Source organism: Moschus berezovskii, chromosome 1 (genome assembly GCF_049115385.1).
Source record: "Moschus berezovskii isolate FMDL1 chromosome 1, NW_MosBer_1.0, whole genome shotgun sequence".
Classification (NCBI taxonomy): Eukaryota; Metazoa; Chordata; class Mammalia; order Artiodactyla; family Moschidae; genus Moschus; species Moschus berezovskii.
This window is the reverse complement of record NC_142460.1, coordinates 108340351-108361836: the sequence shown is the minus strand read 5'-3', so window position 1 is coordinate 108361836 and position 21486 is coordinate 108340351. Positions and strand designations below refer to the sequence as shown.

General features: G+C 39.1%; 1 protein-coding gene across 6 annotated transcripts in view; it reads left to right on the top strand.

Moving 5' to 3' along the window:
* Positions 1 to 21486, top strand: part of FXR1 (FMR1 autosomal homolog 1) — a 69776-nt gene that overhangs the window by 15236 nt on the left and 33054 nt on the right. For all 6 annotated transcript variants that reach the window (XM_088838835.1, XM_088838831.1, XM_088838834.1 and 3 more), the window contains exons 2-3: positions 7589 to 7641; positions 9371 to 9464. In XM_088838835.1, coding sequence (XP_088694961.1) covers positions 7589 to 7641; positions 9371 to 9464 — 147 coding nt within the window. The remainder of the gene's footprint in view (positions 1 to 7588; positions 7642 to 9370; positions 9465 to 21486) is intronic.

Sequence of the window (21486 nt, the reverse complement as noted above, 5' to 3'; positions counted from 1 at the left end):
AGTGATTTGGTTTGCATATATATTTTTTTCATATTCTTTCCCTTTATGATTTGTTACAGGATATAGAATACAGTTCCCTGTGTTATACTGTAAGATCTTGTTGTTTTTCTGTCCTGTATATAATAGTGTGCATCAGCTAATGTCAAACTCCCTATCCATCCGTCCTCCACTCTACTCCCTCCTGACAACCACAGGTCTATTCTTTGTCAATTTATGTTCAGGAATGCAACAATTATTTATTTAGAAATGCAATATTTTATCACAAATTTGCTTCAGTAATTGAGCCATCAATTGTAATGTCCTGGTTCAGTTCAATCCCTCAGTCGTGTCTGACTCTTTGTGACCCCATGAACCACAGCATGCCAGGCCTCCCTGTCCATCACCAACTCCTGGAGTCCACCCAAACCCACGTCCATTGAATCGGTGATGCCGTCCAACCATCTCATCCTCTGTCATTCCCTTCTCCTCTGGCCCTCAATCTTTCCCAACATCAGGTCTTTTCCAGTGAGTCAGCTCTTCGCATCAGGTGGCCAAAGTATTGGAGTTTTCAGCTTCAACATCAGTCCTTCCAGTGAATATTCAGGCCTGATTTCCTTAAGGATGGACTGGTTGGATCTCCTTGCAGTCCAAGGGACTCTCACGAGTCTTCTCCAACACCACAGTTCAAAAGCATCAATTCTTCAGCGATTAGCTTTCTTCACAGTCCAACTCTCACATCCATGCTGCTGCTGCTGCTAAGTCACTTCAGTCGTGTCCGACTCTGTGTGACCCCATAGATGGAAGCCCACCAGGCTCATCTGTCCCTGGGATTCTCCAGGCAAGAACACTGGAGTGGGTTGCCATTTCCTTCTCCAGTGTGTGAAAGTGAAAAGTGAAAGTGAAGTCGCTTAGTCGTGTCTGACCCCTAGCGACCCCATGGACTGCAGCCCACCATACATGACCACTATAGCCTTGACTAGACAGACCTGTGTTGGCAAAGTAATCTCTCTGCTTTTTAATATGCTGTCTAGGTTGGTCATAACTTTCCTTCCAAGGAGTAAGTGTCTTTTAATTTCATGGCTGCAGTCACCATCTGCTGTGGTTTTGGAGCCCAGTAAAATAAAGTCAGCCACTGTTTCTACTGTTTCCCCATCTATTTGCCATGAAGTGATGGGACTAGATGCCATGATCTTAGTTTTCTGAATGTTGAGTTTTAAGCCAACTTTTTCATTCTCCTCTTTTCACTGTCATCAAGAGGCTCTTTAGATCTTTTTCACTTTCTGCCATAAGGGTGGTAATTGGAAAAGATGACTAAAATGTAGTTAATTTGACTGTTGTGCTAAATAAAAAAGAATTTTTAAATTTCATGCCATTGATCCTGAGAAAGATTTTAAAGAAGAGAAACTGGTCTAGATCTTAAACTTTATAAGAATACTTGATCAGATTTGATGGAGGCAGTCATGTGACTGTGAGAGTTTCTTTGCTTGCTTATGAGAATAAAATGATGGCCCTTTGCTTTACCACTTGAGATTAGAGTCATTAAAAACATACACTTCTGTGGTGGTTTTCTCTGATGGTCCAGTGGCTTAAGACTGCACTTGGGGTTCTGTCCCTGGTCAGGGAACCAGATTCCACATGCCATGGCTAAAGATTCCAAATGCTACAGTGAAGATCTTGCATGCTGCCTCAAAGACCTGACCTTGCCAAATAAATATTAAGGGAAAAATGTAGTTTCCATTTAGGAAGATTATTCTGTTTCTTGATGGCCTTTTTTGCTCAGTCTATTGATAATCAGTAAATGCTTCTAACAAGAATTTTGAAGTTTAAGAGTTAACAGCTTTAGGGTGTAAGTCTTGGATTTTGGGATATGGGCTTCCACTTATATCTCGTTTTAAGGATTCAAGCTGTAAGACTTGTTAGTAATTTGCTGAGTATTAAGATTTTTTTTTAATTTATTGATTGCTTGATTTACTTATTTTAGGGGGAGGCTGTGCTGAGTCTTCATTGCTGCACATGCTTTAGTTGTGGCAAGTGGGGGCTGCTCTGTACTTGGGCTTCTGATTGTTGTGGTGGCTTCTCTTGTGGCCTCTGGGACACTTGGGCTTCACTAGTTTCGGCTCCCCAGCTTTAGAGCACCGGCTCAGTAGCTGTGGCACACAGTCTTAGTTGCTCCATGGCATGTGGGATCTTTCTGGACCAGGGATAGAACCGGTGTTTCCTGTATTAGCGGGTGGATTCTTGACCGCAGAGCCACCAGGGAAGACCCTGAATGTTTTTTTAAGTTTCTGTTTCCCTCTTTATAAGGTAAGTAAATTTTGTGTTGTAATGAATTGCAGTAATAGGAGGTCATTACTGGATTTTTGAGAAACCTAAGTAGCAAGTGAATTTAAAATGATATTTTGCAGGCCAAGAAATTTTAGACTAGTATGATGTGTTCCTAATGAATTTAGTGGGAATGTTTTCAAAGAGATTTATGGATCTCTGTAGATTTCTAAGCCATCACTCAAGCAAAGCTTGATCAGTATTTTAAACAAGGTAGCTAAGTTAGATTTTGATGTTTTGTTCTGGGACTTTACCTTAAATAGGCTTTTTAGGCAAGATGCCTTAGTTCTTCAAAATAGTGTTGTTATCAGAATTGACTTTTTGGAGTTTAAAAATATGAATTAACAAAAGGATTCTATCATTTAATTTATAAGGATTTAGTGGAAAGTGTTCCAGACAAGATGAGATATTTTTAATATTTATTTTAAAAAATAGATATTATTATTTTGTGGAGTCTTTAGTTTCAGCACGTGGGATCTAGTTTCCTGACTAGGGATCGAACTCGGGGCCCCTCCGTTGGGAGAGCAGAGTCTTAGCCACTGGATCACCATGAAGTCCCAAGATGAAATTTTAGGTTTAGTATTTGTAATCTCCTTGATAGTATATTAAAAAGCAGAGACATTACTTTGTCAACCAAGGTCCGTCTAGTCAAGGCAATGGTTTTTCCCGTGGTCATGTATGGATGTGAGAATTGGACTGTGAAGAAGGCTGATCGCCGAAGAATCGATGCTTTTGAACTGTGGTGTTGGAGAAGACTCTTGAGAGTCCCTTATACTGCAAGGAGATCCAACCAGTCCATTCTAAGGGAGATCAATCCTGGATGTTCATTGGAAGGACTGATGCTAAAGCTGAAACTGCAATACTTTGGCCACCTCATGCGACGAGTTGACTCACTGGAAAAGACTCTGATGCTGGGAAAGGTTGGGGGTGGGAGGAGAAGGGGACGACGGAGAATGAGATGGCTGGATGGCATCACCGACTCTGTGGATATGAGTTTGAGTGAACTCCGGGAGTTGGTGATGGACCGGGAGGCCTGGCGTGCTGTGATTCATGGGGTCGTGGAGAGTCGGACACGACTGAGCGACTGAACTGAACTGAACTGAGGGAGTAAAACTTGGGGGCTGTATATATGTGTATAGTTTCAGCTTCCCTTTCTCTACAGTGAGAATGAGGCATCTGGAAGGTCTTTAAAAGAAATTGTGGGATCTGGAAGGTCTGCTTTTCTTCAGAGTGGCTTTCCCATAGCCAGGGTTCGTAATTCATCTGTTCTGATTTTTGACTGTATAACCTCAACCTTTCAATTTCTGAAATTCATTCATGTCATGTTCATTCATATTGTGTTTATTATTCCCCGCTATGATTCAGTTCAGTTGCTCAGTCATCTCCGACTGTTTGCAACCCCATGGACTGCAGCACACCAGGCTTCTCTGTCCATCACCAACTCCCGGAGCTTGTTCAAACTCATGTCCATTGAGTCGGTGATGCCATCCAACCATCTCATCTTCTGTCGTCCCCTTCTTCTCCTGCCTTCAATCTTTCCCAGCATCAGGGTCTTTTCCAGTGAGTCAGCTCTTCGCATCAGGTGGCCAAAGCATTGGAGTTTCAGCTTCAGCATCAGTCCTTCCAGTGATTATTCAGGACTGATTTCCTTTAGGATTGACTGATTTGATCTCCTTGCAGTCCAAGGGACTCTCAAGAGTCTTCTCCAACACCACAGTTCAAAAGCATCTATTTTTTGGCGCTCAGCTTTCTTTGTGGTTCAGGCTTCACATCCATACGTGACTACTGAAAAAACCATAGCTTTGACTAGATGGACCTTCGTTGGCAAACTCTACCTTTTAAGATGCTGTCTAGGTTGGTCATAGCTTTTCTTCCAAGGAGCAAGCGTCTTTTAATTTCATGGCTGTAGTCATCATCTGCAGTTGTTTTGGAGTCCAGGAAAATAGAAGTCTTTCATGGTTTCCATCCTTTCCCCATCTGTTTGCCGTGAAGTGATGAGACCGGATGCCATGATCTTTGTTTTCTGAATGTTGAGTTTCAAGCCAGCTTTTTCACTCTCCTCTTCAACGTTCATCAAGAGGCTCTTTATTTCCTGTTCATTTTCTGCTGTAAGGGTGGTGTCACCCTTATGATTACCGCCATCGAATTGAAAAACCTGTTTTTTGTAGCGTTCTGTAACTTGAAAACTGTGTTTCAGTTAGGCAGATATTTGGAACCTGCATCTTGCTCTTTCTACCAGCTATTTAAGCTCCCACCTAAAAATTACCAAATACCTTGTCTTTTTTTGGTCTTTATTATTGTAGCTTTAAAATAAATTTTAGTATTTGGTATGGATAGTGTTTTCTTGTTTTTCCCTATTGTCATTAAAAGTTGTCCTTTTGAATGCCTTCTTGTTTGTTATTAAAGTTTAACTTCTTATTCCCTCAACAGAATTACAGTCCATAGTGTTTTAGTGGAATTCCATTTAAGTGTATATTGACAAGTTTAAAATATCAAGATTTAAAAGTGAGATGTGGTTTACATTTTCCTAAATATTCTAATTATATTTATTAGTTAAGTTTCACACATGTCAGCATATAGGTTGTGTGCAGTTTTTGTGTTGTTGAGGGTATTTCTAGGACTTTGCTGTTGTTAGTAGACTTTTTTTGATCTGTTTTATTTTTCAGCTGTTTATTTTTAGCTAGAAAGGAAAATTAATTTTGGTTAACTTGGGACCTTACTGAATCTTTAAGTTAGTTGTCTTTTAAATTTTTATTTTAGGTTATTTTATTTTGAATTGCTTTTGAAAAAAACAGTTCTTCAGTTACTGCAAGTGCTCCGATATTCCTCCTCTTCCCTTCATCCCTCCCTACTCCTAGTTTACATAGAATTTTTGGCATTCCTGAGTTTTTACTGTAAAATGCTTTTTTTCGTCAGGGATGGCTTTCTAAAACGTTTTGATTATACTTTAAATATGTTAAAGTGCCTTGTTACTTATCCATGATTATTTTAAATTGTAGTTAAGAGATTCAGCTGTAAATATATACCCGACTGTATGAATGAACAAGTTAAAGGACCATTTTATGATGGCTTGGAATCTTCTGCATTTGTATATACACGAAGAAAAGAAAAGGAAACGTCAGAGTATTCTGAGAAATAGGGTTCTGGGCCAGATGAGTATGAATAGGAAAAGAGACCAAATCCCCAAAAGTTGGACTAACAAGAGAGAAGTTATGGAGACTTAGTCATAAAGTTGTGTGCAGGAAAATGTTGCCACTGTTATTTGGCATTTCCTGACCTTATACTGCAAGGAGATCCAACCAGTCCATTCTAAAGGAGATCAATCCTGGGTGTTCATTGGAAGGACTGATGCTAAAGCTGAAACTGCAATACTTTGGCCACCTCATGCGACGAGTTGACTCACTGGAAAAGACTCTGATGCTGGGAAAGGTTGGGGGCGGGAGGAGAAGGGGATGACGGAGAATGAGATGGCTGGATGGCATCACCGACTCTGTGGACATGAGTTTGGGTGTACTCCGGGAGTTGGTGATGGACAGGGAGGCCTGGCGTGCTGTGGTTCATGGGGTCGCGGAGAGTCGGACACGACAGCGACTGAACTGAACTGAACTGACTCTCATTTTGGCAGAGACCTAACCCTGCCATCTCTTTTGAGTATCTAGGGAACACCGTTATTCTCGTGAATTGAAAAGTGTTCACTGTGTTTTGTATCAGTGTGTCAATTTTATAGAGATCTGGCCATTAGAACTTCTTTATCCCAAGAATCTAGGGTATGGTGATTAGAACATGTCTTTTAATTGTTCACTACAGTCCAAGTACACTTTACTTGGATGTGAAGTTTTTTATTTAATCTCATACCTGAAAGATAGCAATGAGAGTAGGTTCCAGAGTTACCTTTTTTCCTATAAGTGTTAAAAATGTGTGCACTCAAAGCTGATGCTGATGTTTTTGGTGTATGTAAAGTAGGAGTGGGGAGAGGTATAAGCACTGGTTTTTAGATAGGAAAAAATTTTTATTGTAACAGTAGAATTTTCCAATGATTTGGAGCTCTCGTTGAACTTACCCAATATACAAATTATATAGAAATGATAAAGATTAATGGAACATTTCAAACTCTTTTATTTTTGTTTGTTAAGTACTGAAAGGCATTAGTGAAACTTTGGCTAATCTCCTATGGAAAGATATGTCTTACTCTGATATTCATGAACTTGGTAATTCTCAGTTTATGAAAATATTCCTTACCTTACAAATGGCAAGAGTATAATAAAGAGATTTGCTGGTGACCAAAATGATTGCTGAAAGTAGATGTGCAGATGAACTAGTAGAAATAGAGACTCGTCGAGAAGTCATTGTTGTAGCGTGATTAGAAAAATCACAGCTTGAACTGAATGGCATCTCTAGCTTTGAGAGAACAGTCTTCAGAATTGCAAGTCAGGAGCTACTACTGCACTCTTGAAAGTATCTTTGAGTTTTAGGCCTTGCATGAAGATACATGCATTGAAATGCCCCATAGCACGCAGTTAAATCGATCCACAGGCATTTGGAGCTGAAGAGTGATCCAGGCCAAATTACGGAATCATACAATTGAGTAGCAAATATGGGAGGAGGGCATTGAGAGACTAGATACATGACTTACATATTTACATGACTTCCGTATTTTGTGATTGATCATCCTGCATTATTAAAGAAAGTAAAATGATTTTCAGCCTCGTCTGTTACCTTCTCCTCTCTTAAGACTTTCATTAGTTCCAAAGATTTTCCTGGGTGGTAGTGCTGATTATTTGCTTTTGGTTTTTCCATGGTCAGTTTGTTTCTTAGTCTTTGGTTTGGTAATTTGCTTAAAATAATACCTGACACATAGTGTTAAATATTTTTGGAAATTGATGAGGACATGTTTTAAACAAGTACTGCCAGTTTGTGTGTGTATTTATTTAGCTAGTTTATACTGTATGTTATGGAGTCTAGTGTGATAAAGATATTTTAGAAAAGAATTTAAATGCCTAGTGGTTCAGAGTGTGTGAGCATTTGGCAAAGGTTGAGAATATTGCAATTCTGATTGACAGTAATACAGTGTCATTTAATATCTGTTGTAATCATGAAAGAGAGGTTAAGTAATTTGCAGGGTCAACACACTCATAAATGATGGAGATGGAGAGTAAAACCTGATCAACCTATTCCAAGCTCTGGGTTGTTATCAGTAATCTGTATCGTCTTTGTATCTCTAATATAGTGGTTTAGAATTAATGTAATGTTTAATTGAATATTTATTTCCTTTTAATTTTTTTTACAGGGATTTATCAAAGATGTTCATGAAGACTCCCTCACAGTTGTTTTTGAGAACAAGTAAGTTATTTTTTATTGATAGAGATACTAATTTTGAAGATTGGTAGTGCCAAACTGCTGCTTTTGGCTGTTCCTCTTGCAATTGGAAAATGAATGTGCTTTTGGGTGAGGGGTTCTTCGGTTTGATTATCTTTTTGAGTTAAAATAAGTTTTAGTTTTTGATGACTTCACCTGGTTTTCTGCTCACCATTCACTTGTCACTTTTTCCATAACTCCTTTCTTTGCCAAATCACATGTGAACATGAATCAGTTTTTGCAAAAATAGATGGCATGAATGTAATTATAACATGCATACTTCTTAAAACCCAGAATTTTAAAATGATACTGTACAAGACTTTCCAAGTGCTGTTTTCATAGAATGAATATATTCAGTTCAGTTCAGTCGCTCAGTTGTGTCCGACTCTCTGCGACCCCATGAATCACAGCACGCCAGGCCTCCCTATCACCAACTCCCGGAGTTCACTCAAACTCATGTCCATCGAGTTGGTGATGCCATCCAGCCATCATTCTCTGTTGTCCCCTTCTCCTCCCGCCCCCAATCCCTCCCAGCATCAGTCTTTTCCAGTGAGTCAACTCGTCGCATAAGGTGGCCAAAGTATTGGAGCTTCAGTCTGTTAGCTTGCCTTTAATTGTTTGATTAGTCTTAAGGAATAATAAAACAGTTTTATAGATATTGTAAAGGTTAGGTAAAGTTGTGCTAAAAATGTCAAAGATGTGTGCTGAGCTTGGTTAGGAAGGATTATAAAGAAGCACTATATAATTGAAGGTCAGAAAATAATTGGGCAGCTTTCCCTTTTAAGCTGTTTCTGGAACTGCCTGAAGAGCTATCTGCCCAACAGCTGTTTCATGTAGAAGCAAGTGTTGAGATGATTCCTGTCTTTGAGCACCTGTTACTTAGACAGTAAAGATGAAAAGAAAGCACTCCAGTGTCTTTTACTTGTCTCTTTTTTGCCCATCGTTGGCATATAGAAGCCCATCAGTTCAGTTCAGTTGCTCAGTCGTGTCTGACTCTAAGAAGCCATAGGAATATATTATGTGCTGTTGTACCTTCTAGGTATATGCATGATTTGTTAGAACCTAAAATAGGAAAGCATTTTAATTTTATCAATTTAGTTATATAGCACACAAAAAGCACAGGTAAAGTAGTAGTTTTAAGTAGTATTTACTACAAAGATGAAAATAAATTTTTTCTAGGTTTTAATTATATGTGTTCATTGTAGAAAAGAAATTGTAAGAAAGGTGAATCTTTTTGTAATTTACTGTTCAGAATAATATTGACTAGTTTTCTATATTTCTGTGAACATGTACACTAAAAAGGAATTATGCAGTTTATGTTTTATAATCTTCGGAATTGTGTTCCTTAGGTCATTTAGTCGTAAAAATGTTTGCAGTAAGTTGATCACAGTGTAGCAGTGTAGAAAGACATTATTTGAAATCTGAGTCATTACTATGAGCTTAGCCTTTTTCATTTGCAGAATGATGTGTGTGCTGTCACCTTAGAATGAGTGATTACGAAGGTAGTATGTAATTATTATCAATGATGTTAATTACCTATGAACTGAGCTATGCAAAATCTGTTCTAGCTCAACAGTCTGCTTGAAAAAAGTTTTCATGCAGAGGTTTTTTTGGGGGAAAGCTAAATGATTGATTTGAAAAATTTACACTTCTATATTAAGGAGTATTAGAATAGTATATATTAAAGTTGTTCATTCATTTTCTAATCCTTCAGTTGGCAACCAGAACGCCAGGTTCCATTCAATGAAGTTAGATTACCACCACCACCTGATATAAAAAAAGAAATTAGTGAAGGAGATGAAGTAGAGGTATGTATTTATAAGTTTATTTTCTTGTGTACCTATTTTTTTGTTTCAAATAGATATTCTTGTAAGAAAATCTGTTAGCCGATAGAGAATAAGTCTAAATTCCTTTTCTCTATTCTTCCTATTGGTAATGGCTGTGTAATGTAGCAGTACTTGAGTTTTGGAGCTGGAACTGGGATTAATGTCTCAATGCTACTGTTTTTAGCCTTACAGCCCTGGTCAAGTTTGTTTGTTTTTTTAACCACTAGAATAAAAATAATTTGAGAATTAAAGATGATGCGTTTGAGCTGTTTTCCACAGACTCTGGTGGAGAGAACTATATGATGTTGGTCATTTTCCGTTTTTTTTTTGCTAATTATTTTGTCTTCAACGTTTTTCTCAGTGTTTTTGTAAAACGTTAGTATGGAAAGTGAAAGTGAAGTTGCTCAGTCGTGTCCAACTCTTTGTGACCCCATGGACTATAGGCTACCAGGCTCCTCTGTCCATGGAATTTTCCAGGCAAGAGTACTGAAGTGGGTTGCCATTTCCTTCTCCAGGGGATCTTCCCAACCTAGGGATTGAACCCTGGTCTCCCGCATTGCAGGCAGACGCTTTACCGACTGAGCCACAGTGTGAAATGTTGTAATAAGCTTACTGCCTTTTTGAATATTGTAATATTCAGAAAGATTTAAAAGAGAAAAAAGCAAAAATCACTTCTTAGAGATAAAATCCTATATTTCATGTTTTACATATTCTCAGGCTTCTCCTCTCTTTTAAAAAATAAAAGTTGTATTTCTTTGTATCTTGTTTTTTTCACAGCTAGTAGCTCCTGAATGTCTTCAGTATATATTTATTTTTGATTAATATGTCTGCTCTTATGTAACAGAAATTTTGAAATAATTGTGAGATAGAAGTGTGAATTTGTTGGAGAGAGAAAATTTGATTTTTGATTTTTCAAGAAATTGATACGTCCAAGGAGCCCAAATATGCTAACTGTATTTCTCACAAACAGTTGTCTTGATAGTGTTGAAAGATTTTCAAATGTCATTTGTGCCTAGTTTATGTAGGCTAGGGTGGGAGAATTGGGGACACAGGTCAATCTTTAGTGATGAAACAGCTGTTTAAATAAATGTTTTTATAGACACTTAACAGTACATACTTTGTGCCACACATTGTTCTGAGTGCTTTGCATATGAGCTAATTTACTTGCCACTTTTATGCTTCATAATTTTTTAAATGGTAAATTTTCTTTTGAGTTAATTGTAGATGTTATGTTGGGAAGTCAGATTGTAGGACTTTAACCCCTAACTCACATTCTAAAATTCTGCCTAGATTTTAATTACTTGATCTAAATAATTAGAGCAAATATTCTTCTGCTCCCCTGGAGTAGGAAATGGCAACCCACTCCAGTATTCTTGCCTGGAAAATCCCATGGCCAGAGGAGCCTGGCGCATTACTGCCCACGGGATCACAAAGAGTTGGACACAACTGAGCAACTAAGCATGCATTCTTCTGCTTTTGCTAAAAGCAAAGCATTATGGGCTTCCCTTGGTGGCTTAGATGGTAAAGAATCTTCTTGCAGTGTGGAAGACCTGGGTTCGATCCCTGGGTCAGGTAGATCCCTAGAGAAGGAAATGGCAACCCACGCTAGTATTCTTTCCTGGAAAATCCCGTGGACAAGGGAGCCTGGCTGGCTACAATCCATGGAGTTGGACACGATTAAGCGACTAACACTCTTTCAAAGCAGGTTATAACTTCATTGTGTCAGGGTGCCACATGTGTGGCGATCAGTTCTGAGAGTAGTGCTTTTCATATTTTTAAAAATTGTTGTTCAGACAGGTACTGGTAGTGTAAAGGTTCAGGTTAAAGGGAAAACTTGGCGGAATGCTGAGGGTATTGTTGTTACAGTGTGCTTTCCTCAGTCTCGAAAGATCCTGCCCAGTTGCTATACCATCTTTATGGCTTGGGCCACCCTACCTCCCAGCCAATTGTATACAAAACTTTATTGAATGATTTGGAAATTAATGATTACAGGGTGTTTTATTTTACTTTGTTTTATGGTTCAGTCTTGGGACAATTTGTTCCTTAAAAGTATAAGAATGGTGGTCTGCAAGATGTTTCTATTACTTTGATTTTTTTGTGCTTTGAAATTTTTGAAAATTCATATAAGGAAAAAGTTTAAAATTAATCTTGCCACCTGTGGATTTATTTATTTATTTTACAGTAGATTCTTGTTGGTTATCCGTTTTAAATATACTGGTGTACGCCTGTCCATCCCAAATTCTATTACTACCCCTTCCACCCATCTTCCTTTTCTAAGTCTGTGTTTCTGTTTTATAAATAAGCTCATTTGTATCATTGCTTTTGGCCACTATTCTCTTTCTGCTAGTTGTCAGTACTATAGTAGCAGTGAAAACAGCTGACACTGGGCTTCCTTGGTATCTCAGTGGTAAAGAATCTTCCTGCTAATGCAGGAGATGTGAGTTTGATCCCTGGGTGGGGCAGAGCCCCTGGAAAAGGAAGCAGCAACCTACTCCAGTATTCTTGCCTGGGAAGTCCTATGGACAGAGGAGCCTCTGGTGGACCACAGTACATGGGGTCTCAAAAGAGTAGGACACGACTTAGTGTCAACAACAGCAGCTGACACTAACCATGAAATACATAACTAACAGTTTCTTGAGGGCTTCTTTGAAATTCTATGAATACCTTTACTAACCTTTCCAAGTTTCCTATAGCCTGATGGTTAGGAAGTTGATAACCAGGTTGAGTTTTTGTCCTATGTGTTATTCTCGCTAATATGTCGTGCTATATTTGCAGGGTATTGTCAGTTTTGTGCCAGATTACCAACTCTTATTCTTTTACAGCTCTAGGAACCATTTCTTTTTGAAGAACGAAAGATGACTTTGATTTGGCCATTATTAATTGACTTAGAAAAGAAATGATACGGGAGGGAGATTTTCATTAGCTATTCAGGCATTTATCTAAAGTCTAGCTGTATGACAGACCTAAAAAGACAATTCTCCAAAAGACATACCGATGGGCAACATACAGATACTCACCTCAGCTAATTATTAAATTATTGTTGTTCAGTCACTAAGTTGTGTCTGACTCTTTGTGAACTTGTGGACTGCAGCACGCCAGGCTTCCCTATCCTTCACTATCTTCCAGAGTTTGCTCAAACTCATGTCCATTGAGTTAGTGATGCCATCAAGCCATTTCATCCTCTGTCGCCCTCTTCTCCTGCCTTCAGTCTTTCTCAGCATCAGGGTCTTCTCCAGTGAGTCAGCTCTTTGCATCAGGTGGCCAGAGTATTAGAGCTTCAACTTCAGCATCAGTCCTTCCAGTGAATATTCAGAGTTAATTTCCTTTAGGATTGACTGGGCTTGATCTGTTTGCTTTGCAAGGGACACTCCAGGGTCTTCTCCAGCACCACAATTTGAAAGACTCAATTCTTCGGTGCTCAGCCTTCGGTCCAACTAGCGTATCCCTATATGACTAATGGAAAAACCATAGCTTTGACTATACTGACCTTTGTCTGCAAAGTGATGTCTCTGCTTTTTAATACACTGTCTAGGTTTGTCATAACTTTTCTTTCAAGGGGCAAACGTCTTTTAATTTCATAGCTGCAGTCACCATCTGCAGTGATTTTCGAGTCCAAGAAAATACAGTCTGTCACTGTTTCTGCTTTTTCCCCATCTATTTGCCATTGAAGCGATGGGACCAGTTGCCATGATCTTAGTTTTTTGAATGTTAGTTTTAAGCCAGCTTTTTCACTCTCCTCTTTCACCTCATCAAGAGGTTCTTTATTTCCTCTTCACTTTCTGCCATTAGAATGGTGTTGGTGATTCAGTGGCTAAGTCATGTCCGACTCTTTGCCACCCCGTAGACTGCAGCACACCAGGCTTCCCTGTCCCTCACCATATCCCAGAGTTTGTGTAAACTCATGTCCATTGAGTCAGTGATGCCACCATCTCATCCTGTGTTGTCTCCTTCTCCTGCTGCCTTAAATCTTTCCAAGCATCAAGGGCCTTTCCCAGTGAGTCGGCCCTGCACATCAGGTGGCCAAAGTATGGGCGGTTCAGCTTCAGCATCAGTCCTTCCAATGCATATTCAGGGTTGATTTCCTTTAGGATTGACTGGTTTGATTGCCTTGCTGTGCAAGGGACTCTCAAGAGTCTTCTTGAAAGGTTGTTGCTAAACCCCGAAAGACGCCAGGATTCTTGGCCTCCTGAGGTTAAGAATTCAGTCCGGGGCCAGGGACGAGGCTTGATCTCTCTGAGCTTTTGTGTAATAAAGTTTTATTAAAGTATAAAGAGAGAAAGTTTCTGACAGAGACATCAGAACGGGGCAGAAAGAGTACCCCCCTGCTAGTCTTTAGCTGGATGTTACGTAGGTATTAGCAGTCTGCTAATTAAAGAAAGGAAATGTCTTAAAACTCAGAGAATGGCACCAGGCCCCTCACCCACAAAATGCATTTTGAAATAATCTTGGCACCAGGTGAGTCATGTCAGGCCATAAAACGATTCACATGAATCTTGAAGAAAGGCAGATCCCCATATAAATATATAGTTTTGTTAACATAGATTAGGAGAACAATGTATGAGTATAACATACTGGTTTGTCATGATGGTTTTGAGCCTTTAGTTGGAACCGACTTGAAGACAGAGTCTGAGGTAAATGCATAGTACATTAACATAGTTTAAGGCAAAACATTTCCGTAAGAAAAATGCAATGGTTAGCTCAAGGCTTGAGAAAAGTTAAGTTCAAGTGGAACCAGTTGTCATTATGGCAACACAGAGTTTTAAGAGAAACCTCTTTTTAAATTTGTATGAAAGTGAAGTCGCTCAGTTGTGTCCGACTCATTGCAATCCTGTGGACTGTAGCCCACCAGGCTCCTCCGTCCTTGGGATTCTCCAGGCAAGAATAATGGAGTGGGTTGCCATTTCCTTCTCCAGGGGATCTTCCCAACTCAGGGGTCGAACCCAGGTTTCCCACATTGCAGGCAGATGCTTTAACCTATGAGCCACCAGGGAAGCCCATTATTAAATTTGTAGAGAAGGGGAAAAAAATGTAACACTAGTTTGTTTCTTCCTGCCGCTTAAGAGAGAGATAAAAAAATGTCTGACACTTGGAGCCTATTTCCTCTGTTTGGAGACCCCTGGCCTTTCTGCCTGTTACCCTCTCATTCTCCAGCACCACAATTCGAAAGCATCAATTTTTAGGTACTCAGCCTTCTTAATGGTCATTCATATCCATACATGACTGCCGGAAAAGCCATGTCTTTGACTAGATGGACCTTTGTCAGCAAAGTGATGTCTCTGCTTTTTAATAACGCTGTCTAGGTTTGTCATAGCATTTCTTCCAAAGAGCAAGTGTCTTTTAGTTTCATGGCTGCAGTTGCCATCCACAGTGATTTTGGAGTCCAAGAAAATAAAGCCTGTCCCTGTTTGTCATGGAGTGGTGGGACTGGATTCATGATCTTAGTTTTTTGAATGTTGAGTTTTAAGTCAGCTTTCCCTCTCTCCTCTTTCACCCTCATCAAGAGGCTCTTTAGTTCCTCTTTGCTTTGTGCCATTAGGGTGGTATCTTCATATCTGAGCTGTTGATATTTCTCCTGGCAGTCTTGATTCTAGCTTGTGATTCATGTAGCCCAGTGTTTCACATGATTTGTTTGGCACAGAATTTAAACACAGGGTGACGGTATATATACAGCCTTGACATACTCCTTTCCCAATTTTGAACCAGTCCATTGTTCCATGTCCACTTCTAACTGTTGCTTCTGCATACGGGTTTCTCAGGAAGCAGATAAGGTGTCCTGGTATTCCTGTCTCTTTTAAGAATTTTACACAGTTTGTTGTGATCTGCACAGTCAAAGGGTTTAGCATAATCAGTGAAGCAGAAGTAGATGTTTTTCTGGAATTCCCTTGCTTTTTCTGTGATCCAGCAGATGTTGGCAGTTTGATTTCTGGTTCCTCTGCCTTTTCTAAATCCGTGTGAAAGTTCTGTAGTACATCTGGAAGTTCTCATTTCACATCATTCTGAAGCCTCGCTTGAAGGAATTGGGCAATACCTTGTTAGCATGTTAAATGAGCGCAATTGTACAATAATTTGAACATTCTTTGACATTTCCTTTGGGGTTGAAATGAAAAATGACCTCTTCCAGTCCTGTGGCCACTGCTGAGTTTTCCAAATTTGCTGGCATATTGAGTGCATCACTTTTAACAGCATCATCTTTTAAGATTTGAAATAGCTCAGCTGGAATTCCATCTCCTCCAGTAACTGATCATAGTAATACTTCCTAAGGCTCATTTGACTTCACATTCTAGGGTATTTGGCTCTAGGTGAGTTCCCACACCATCGTGTGTGGCTAATTATTAGAGAAATGCAAATCACAATTAAAATGAGATATCACCTCACACTGGTCAGAATGACCATCATCAAAAAGTTTACAAATAAATACTGAAGAGGGAATGGTCTTCCCAGGTGGCACCAGTGTTAACCTGCCTGCCAGTTCAGGAGACATAAGAGCCTTGGGTTCAATCCCTGGGTTGGGATGATTTCCTGGAGAAGGAAATGGCAACACACTCCAGTATTCTTACCTGGAGAATCCTATGGACAGAGGAGCCTGGCTGGTGTAGTCCATGGGATTACAAAGAATCTAGCATGACTGAGCACACATCAAGAAGAAACAGAGGGTATGGAGAAAAGGGGATCTTACTGCATGTTGGTGGGAATTCACCTTGGGTCAGCCCCTATGGAGGCTGTTTTAAAAACTGAAAATAGAACTACCATATGATACAGCAGTCCCACTCCTGGACTTATATTTGGAGAAAACTAATTTGAAAAGATATAGGCACCTCATTGTTCATAGCAGTACTGTAATAGCCATGACGTGGAAGCAGCCTAAGTGTCTATTGATAGGTGAGTAGATAAAGAAGATAATGGAGTTATATATATGTGTGTGTATTTATGCACACTTAAACACACATCAGTATGTATATACATACAGCGGGGTATTATAAAAAGGAATGAAATAATGCTATTTGCAGCAACATAGAATGAACTTAGATGTTATCGTACTTAGTGAAGTAAGCCAAAGACAGATATTTTATATCACTTAAATTTTTAAAAAAATTTTTGGCTGTGCTGCACAGCATGTGGGATCTTAGTTTCCCAACCGGGGATTGAACCCATGCCATCTGAATTGGAAGTGCAGAGTCTGAAACTAGACCACCAGGGAATTCCACATTTGATATCACTTGTATGTGGAATCTAAAATATGCCATCAGTGAACTTATTTATGAAACAGACTCACAGATATACAAAACTTAGGGTTACCAATTGGGAAGGGGGAAGGATAAATTAGGAATTTGGGATTAGCGTATACACACTGCTGCTGCTGCTGCTGCTAAGTCACTTCAGTCGTGTCCGACTCTGTGTGACCCCATAGACGGAAGCCCACCAGGCTCCCCCGTCCGTGGGATTCTCCAGGCAAGAACACTGGAGTGGGTTGCCATTTCCTTCTCCAATGTGTGAAAGTGAAAGTGAAGTCGCTCAGTCATGTCCGACCCTTAGCGACCCCATGGACTGCAGCCTACCAGGCTCCTCCATCCATGGGATTTTCTAGGCAATAGTACTGGAGTGGCTTGCCATTGCCTTCTCCGGTATACACACTGCTGCTGCTGCTGCTAAGTCACTTCAGTCGTGTCCGACTCTGTGTGACCCCATAGACAGAAGCCCACCAGGCTCCCCCTTCCCTGGGATTCTCCAGGCAAGAACACTGGAGTGGGTTGGCATTTCCTTCTCCAGTGTGTGAAAGTGAAAAGTGAAAGTGAAGTCGCTCAGTCGTGTCCGACCCTTAGCGACCCCACGGACTGCAGCCTACCAGGCTCCTCCATCCATGGGATTTTCCAGGCAAGAGTACTGGAGTGGCTTGCCATTGCCTTCTCCGGGTATACACACTACTATATATAAAATAAACAACTAGGAGTTAATGTATAGTATAGGAAACTATATTCAGTATTTTGTAATAACCTATGATGACAAAGAATCAGAAAAAAAAAAGTGTGTGTATATATATACACACACAAAACTGAATCACTGCTGTACATCTGAAACACAGTATTATAAATCAGCTATACTTTTGTTAAATGATAATTTAAAAAATTCAGCCATCTGAACTTTGCATTCTTGTCGGTCAGGTCACAATTTCACCTGGCTTACTCTAAAATTTTACCACTTTACAAACATGTTTGGTTCCTTCAGATTTGCCTTTTCAGCCAGCCTGTGAGATTTACATGAAATTATAAAACACGTTAGTGTGTCTCAAGAAGACACTATACGGCCTATACTAGAAAGTTGGTTTTGAAAGTCTTAAGATTCAAAGTTTTTTTTTTTTAAACCTAATTAGTGGCTTTGTATTTGATATCTTAAACAGTAATGGTGTATATTTTAAAATATTTCTAGTCTTATAATTTTTTTGATTAAGTATTTGCTTAACAGTTGATTTAGCTAACTAAAGATTGCTAAGAAAATTGGTAATTCCCTGGTAGTCCAGTGGTTAAGACTCCGCACTTTCACTGCTGAGGACCTGGGTTTGATTCCTGGTCAGGGAGCTGAGATACCCCGTAAGTAATGTGGCATGGCAAAAAAAAAAAAAAAAAAGATTGCCAAAAAAGTAATACTCAGCTCGTAAAGTTGGAGATCATGGGAAAATGAGGAGTTTCCTTAGGTTCTCTTAAGCTGGATATATGGTATAATGTTCTGGCATATTGAAAAACCAATAGAAAAAATGTTTTCCCAGTGAGTTCATGTGTGAGATGCTTTTATTATCTTATTTAGCAAGTTAATGACACATAAGCATGTTACATAGGAAGCCTGACATTTCAAGCTAAAATGTAATTTTATAAGACTTAAGCTTTTCCTCTTGGGTTTGACATATTTGATATTTAAAAATTTTTTTTCTTTTGGAATTGTGAAGTCTGGTTGAAATACAGATTAACAGGTTTTTATTCTTGTGACGTATACATTTTCTTCCATCTTTTATGGCAGATGGACATTATGGTTCTACATCTTTATAATTTAGTTATAATCTTGTGATATGTCCCTTGAAAGGTTTGGTAAAAGGAATAAGAATAATTTGATAGGATACTCTCTTACCTTACCATGTGGCATGCAGAGTCTTAGATCCCTAACCAGGGATCCAGCCTGCACCGCTGTAGTGGAAGCACTGAGTCATAAACCACTGGACTTCCAGGGAAGTCCCTTTACTATACAATGTTTTTAATTTAATATTTTACTTATATAAAAAAGTACAATATACATGTATAATTTACATTTTGCCTTTCTAAAAGTTTTAAAATATATTTCTCTTATTTTTGTCTGTGCTGGGTCATCATTGCAGCACATAGACTTTCTCTAGTTGAAGTAAGCAAGGGCTGCTTTCTAGTTGCAGTGTTTGACCTTCTCATTGCAGTGGTTTCTCTTGTTGAGGAGCACCGGCTCTAGGGCAGGTGGGCATCTGTAGTTGCACTCTGAGGGCTTTGGAGTGCAGGGCTTGGATGTTTTGGCACACAGGCTCCCAAGGCATGTGGAATCTTCTCAGACCAGGAATCAAACCTGTCCCCTTGATTGGCAGGTGGATTTTTAACCACTGAACCACCAGGAGAAGTCCTACATCTTACTTTTAAAAATGTGTCAGTTTGGTTCTTGGAACCCTTTGAAAATTTTAGCTGTGTGTAGTTAGAGTCGGAGAAGGCAATGGCAAGCCACTCCAGTACTATTACCTAGAAAATCCCATGGATGGAGGAGCCTGGTAGGCTGCAGTCCATGGGGTCGCTAAGGGTTGGACATGACTGAGCGACTTCACTTTCACTTTTCACTTTCACACATTGGAGAAGGAAATGGCAACCCACTCCAGTGTTCTTGCCTGGAGAATCCCAGGGATTGGGGAGCCTGGTGGGCTTCCGTCTATGGGGTCACACAGAGTCGGACACGACTGAAGTGACTTAGCAGCAGCAGCAGCAGTTAGAGTCAGTCTTTTTCATAATACCAAGTCAGCATTGTTAGTCTTTGTGGTTGGAAATGCTCATACATTAAAGGATGAATGAATATATTCTTTATTACTAACATCTTTTTCTTTGGAGGGGATGATCTGTTAAAGTATCAGCCACAAATACTGATGAGGTAATTCTGTTGTGTAAGTAGATACAGCACCTTAATTTTTTTCTAGATGTTAAGCTTGCTTTCCTAACGTACATTTTCTATTCATAAATTGTAATGAGATGAAATAGATGTGAACAGTAGTCAACAAATGTTTTTCATGTAGTTGTAAAATAGGTCATTATGATTAAGTATTCAATTTTAATGCTTGACATCATTTACAACTTGATAAAAACTGGTAAAAAGTTCTCTATTTCAGTTTTCACATTATTTCTATTTGGTTATAACTTTGAAAGACCTTGTTGAACATTATTAACTTGAATGAAATGTTGATCACATTAGGATCTGGAACGGAATGCTGTTTAAGTCATAATTTGCTTGTGTGCTAGAATTTGGAAGCCAATAATGTTTGACTTGAATTAATTTGGTAGAAAGAGTACTGAATTGTATAGTAAAGACTTTTGGAACTTTATTATTCCATGAAACTATAACCTTCTTCAGTGTGGTTACTGTTGTGTTTTTAGGTGTCTCATGGCACCCCTTAGTCTTCTGCTTTTCTAAAGCTCTTAGATTTGAAGAAACTTAAAATATTAGAGAAATGAGGGGCATTTCCTTAGAATGCGAAATGCTTCTTTGGGATAGTTTGCAGATTTAAGTGAATTGAAATCTGAAGGGAATTTCTATGAGGTGCTCTTACTCCAACGACATAGTCATAAATAAATCCATCCAGTAATCAGCATTTTGGGCATAGTACACTAGGACACGTTTTTAATGCTGAGTTTTTATTGTGTTGAGTACACTGTTCATTTTGTGAAGGATGTGATTTGACTCACAGCACTAAAGTGGAGGCAAATTCATCGCACCTTGATTCAAACCCCAGGAACTTAGATTCATTTGGCTTTATGAGAGTGGCTTTGTCTTTCAGGGATACAGTTATTAATGAAGTTTACAGAGATGAATAAAATGTAATGAGAAAGCTGGAAGGCAGTCCACAATGATTTATTCTCTTTTTTTTTTTTTTTTGTAGGTAAAATTACATAAGAAGTCATTCTAGACAGTTATTCTTCGGTGAAAATAGAAATAGAACAGGTGTTTTTAAGACCCATTTTTCAGCATTCAAGCTTGAGGCAGCCATCCACTATAGATCAACAAGAGATGCATTAGTCTGTTCAGATGAACTGCCTTTCTAAGGTAGTAGTTGGAAAGGGCACTTCTTGTTCTCAAGGTTTTCTTTTTGTTTTTTTAGTTCTCATACTAGGGGAAATAGTCATAATTTACCATTTGGGTCTAATGGACCATTTTTACAAATTTTTTGTATTTAAAAATCATTTTATGTAGAAATTTACAGAAGTAAGAATAAAAGGATGGTGAAGATCAGCATTATTAGATATTTTAATAAGCATTTAAACATAGGGTTTAAGACAGTGGGTCTTCCCTGGTGGCTGTAGTGGTAAAGAACCAGCCTGCCAATGCAGGAGACTTAAGAGACTTGGGTTCGATCTCTGGGTCGGGAAGATGCTCTGAAGGAGGGCATGGCAACCCATTCCAGTAATCTTGCCTGGAAAATCCCTTGGACAGAGGAGCCTGGCAGGCTACAGTCCATAGGGTCACAGAGAGTCAGATGTGACTGAAGCGACTCAGCACACACATACCTAAAATGAGCAAAGTTTCCTGTGTATTATTTACTGCTCATCAGCTATGATGTATAAACCCAGAACATACACATCTTGTATTAAATACTGATACCAAATTTAAAGCCTGTCTCTGGAAGTTCTACTTTATCTTGTTTCATTTTACCCTGAAATTATCAGAATGCATCAGTGCCTTTAGGTTAGAATGCAGTTGACACTTGAACAACATGGATTTGATCTGCATGAGTCTGTTT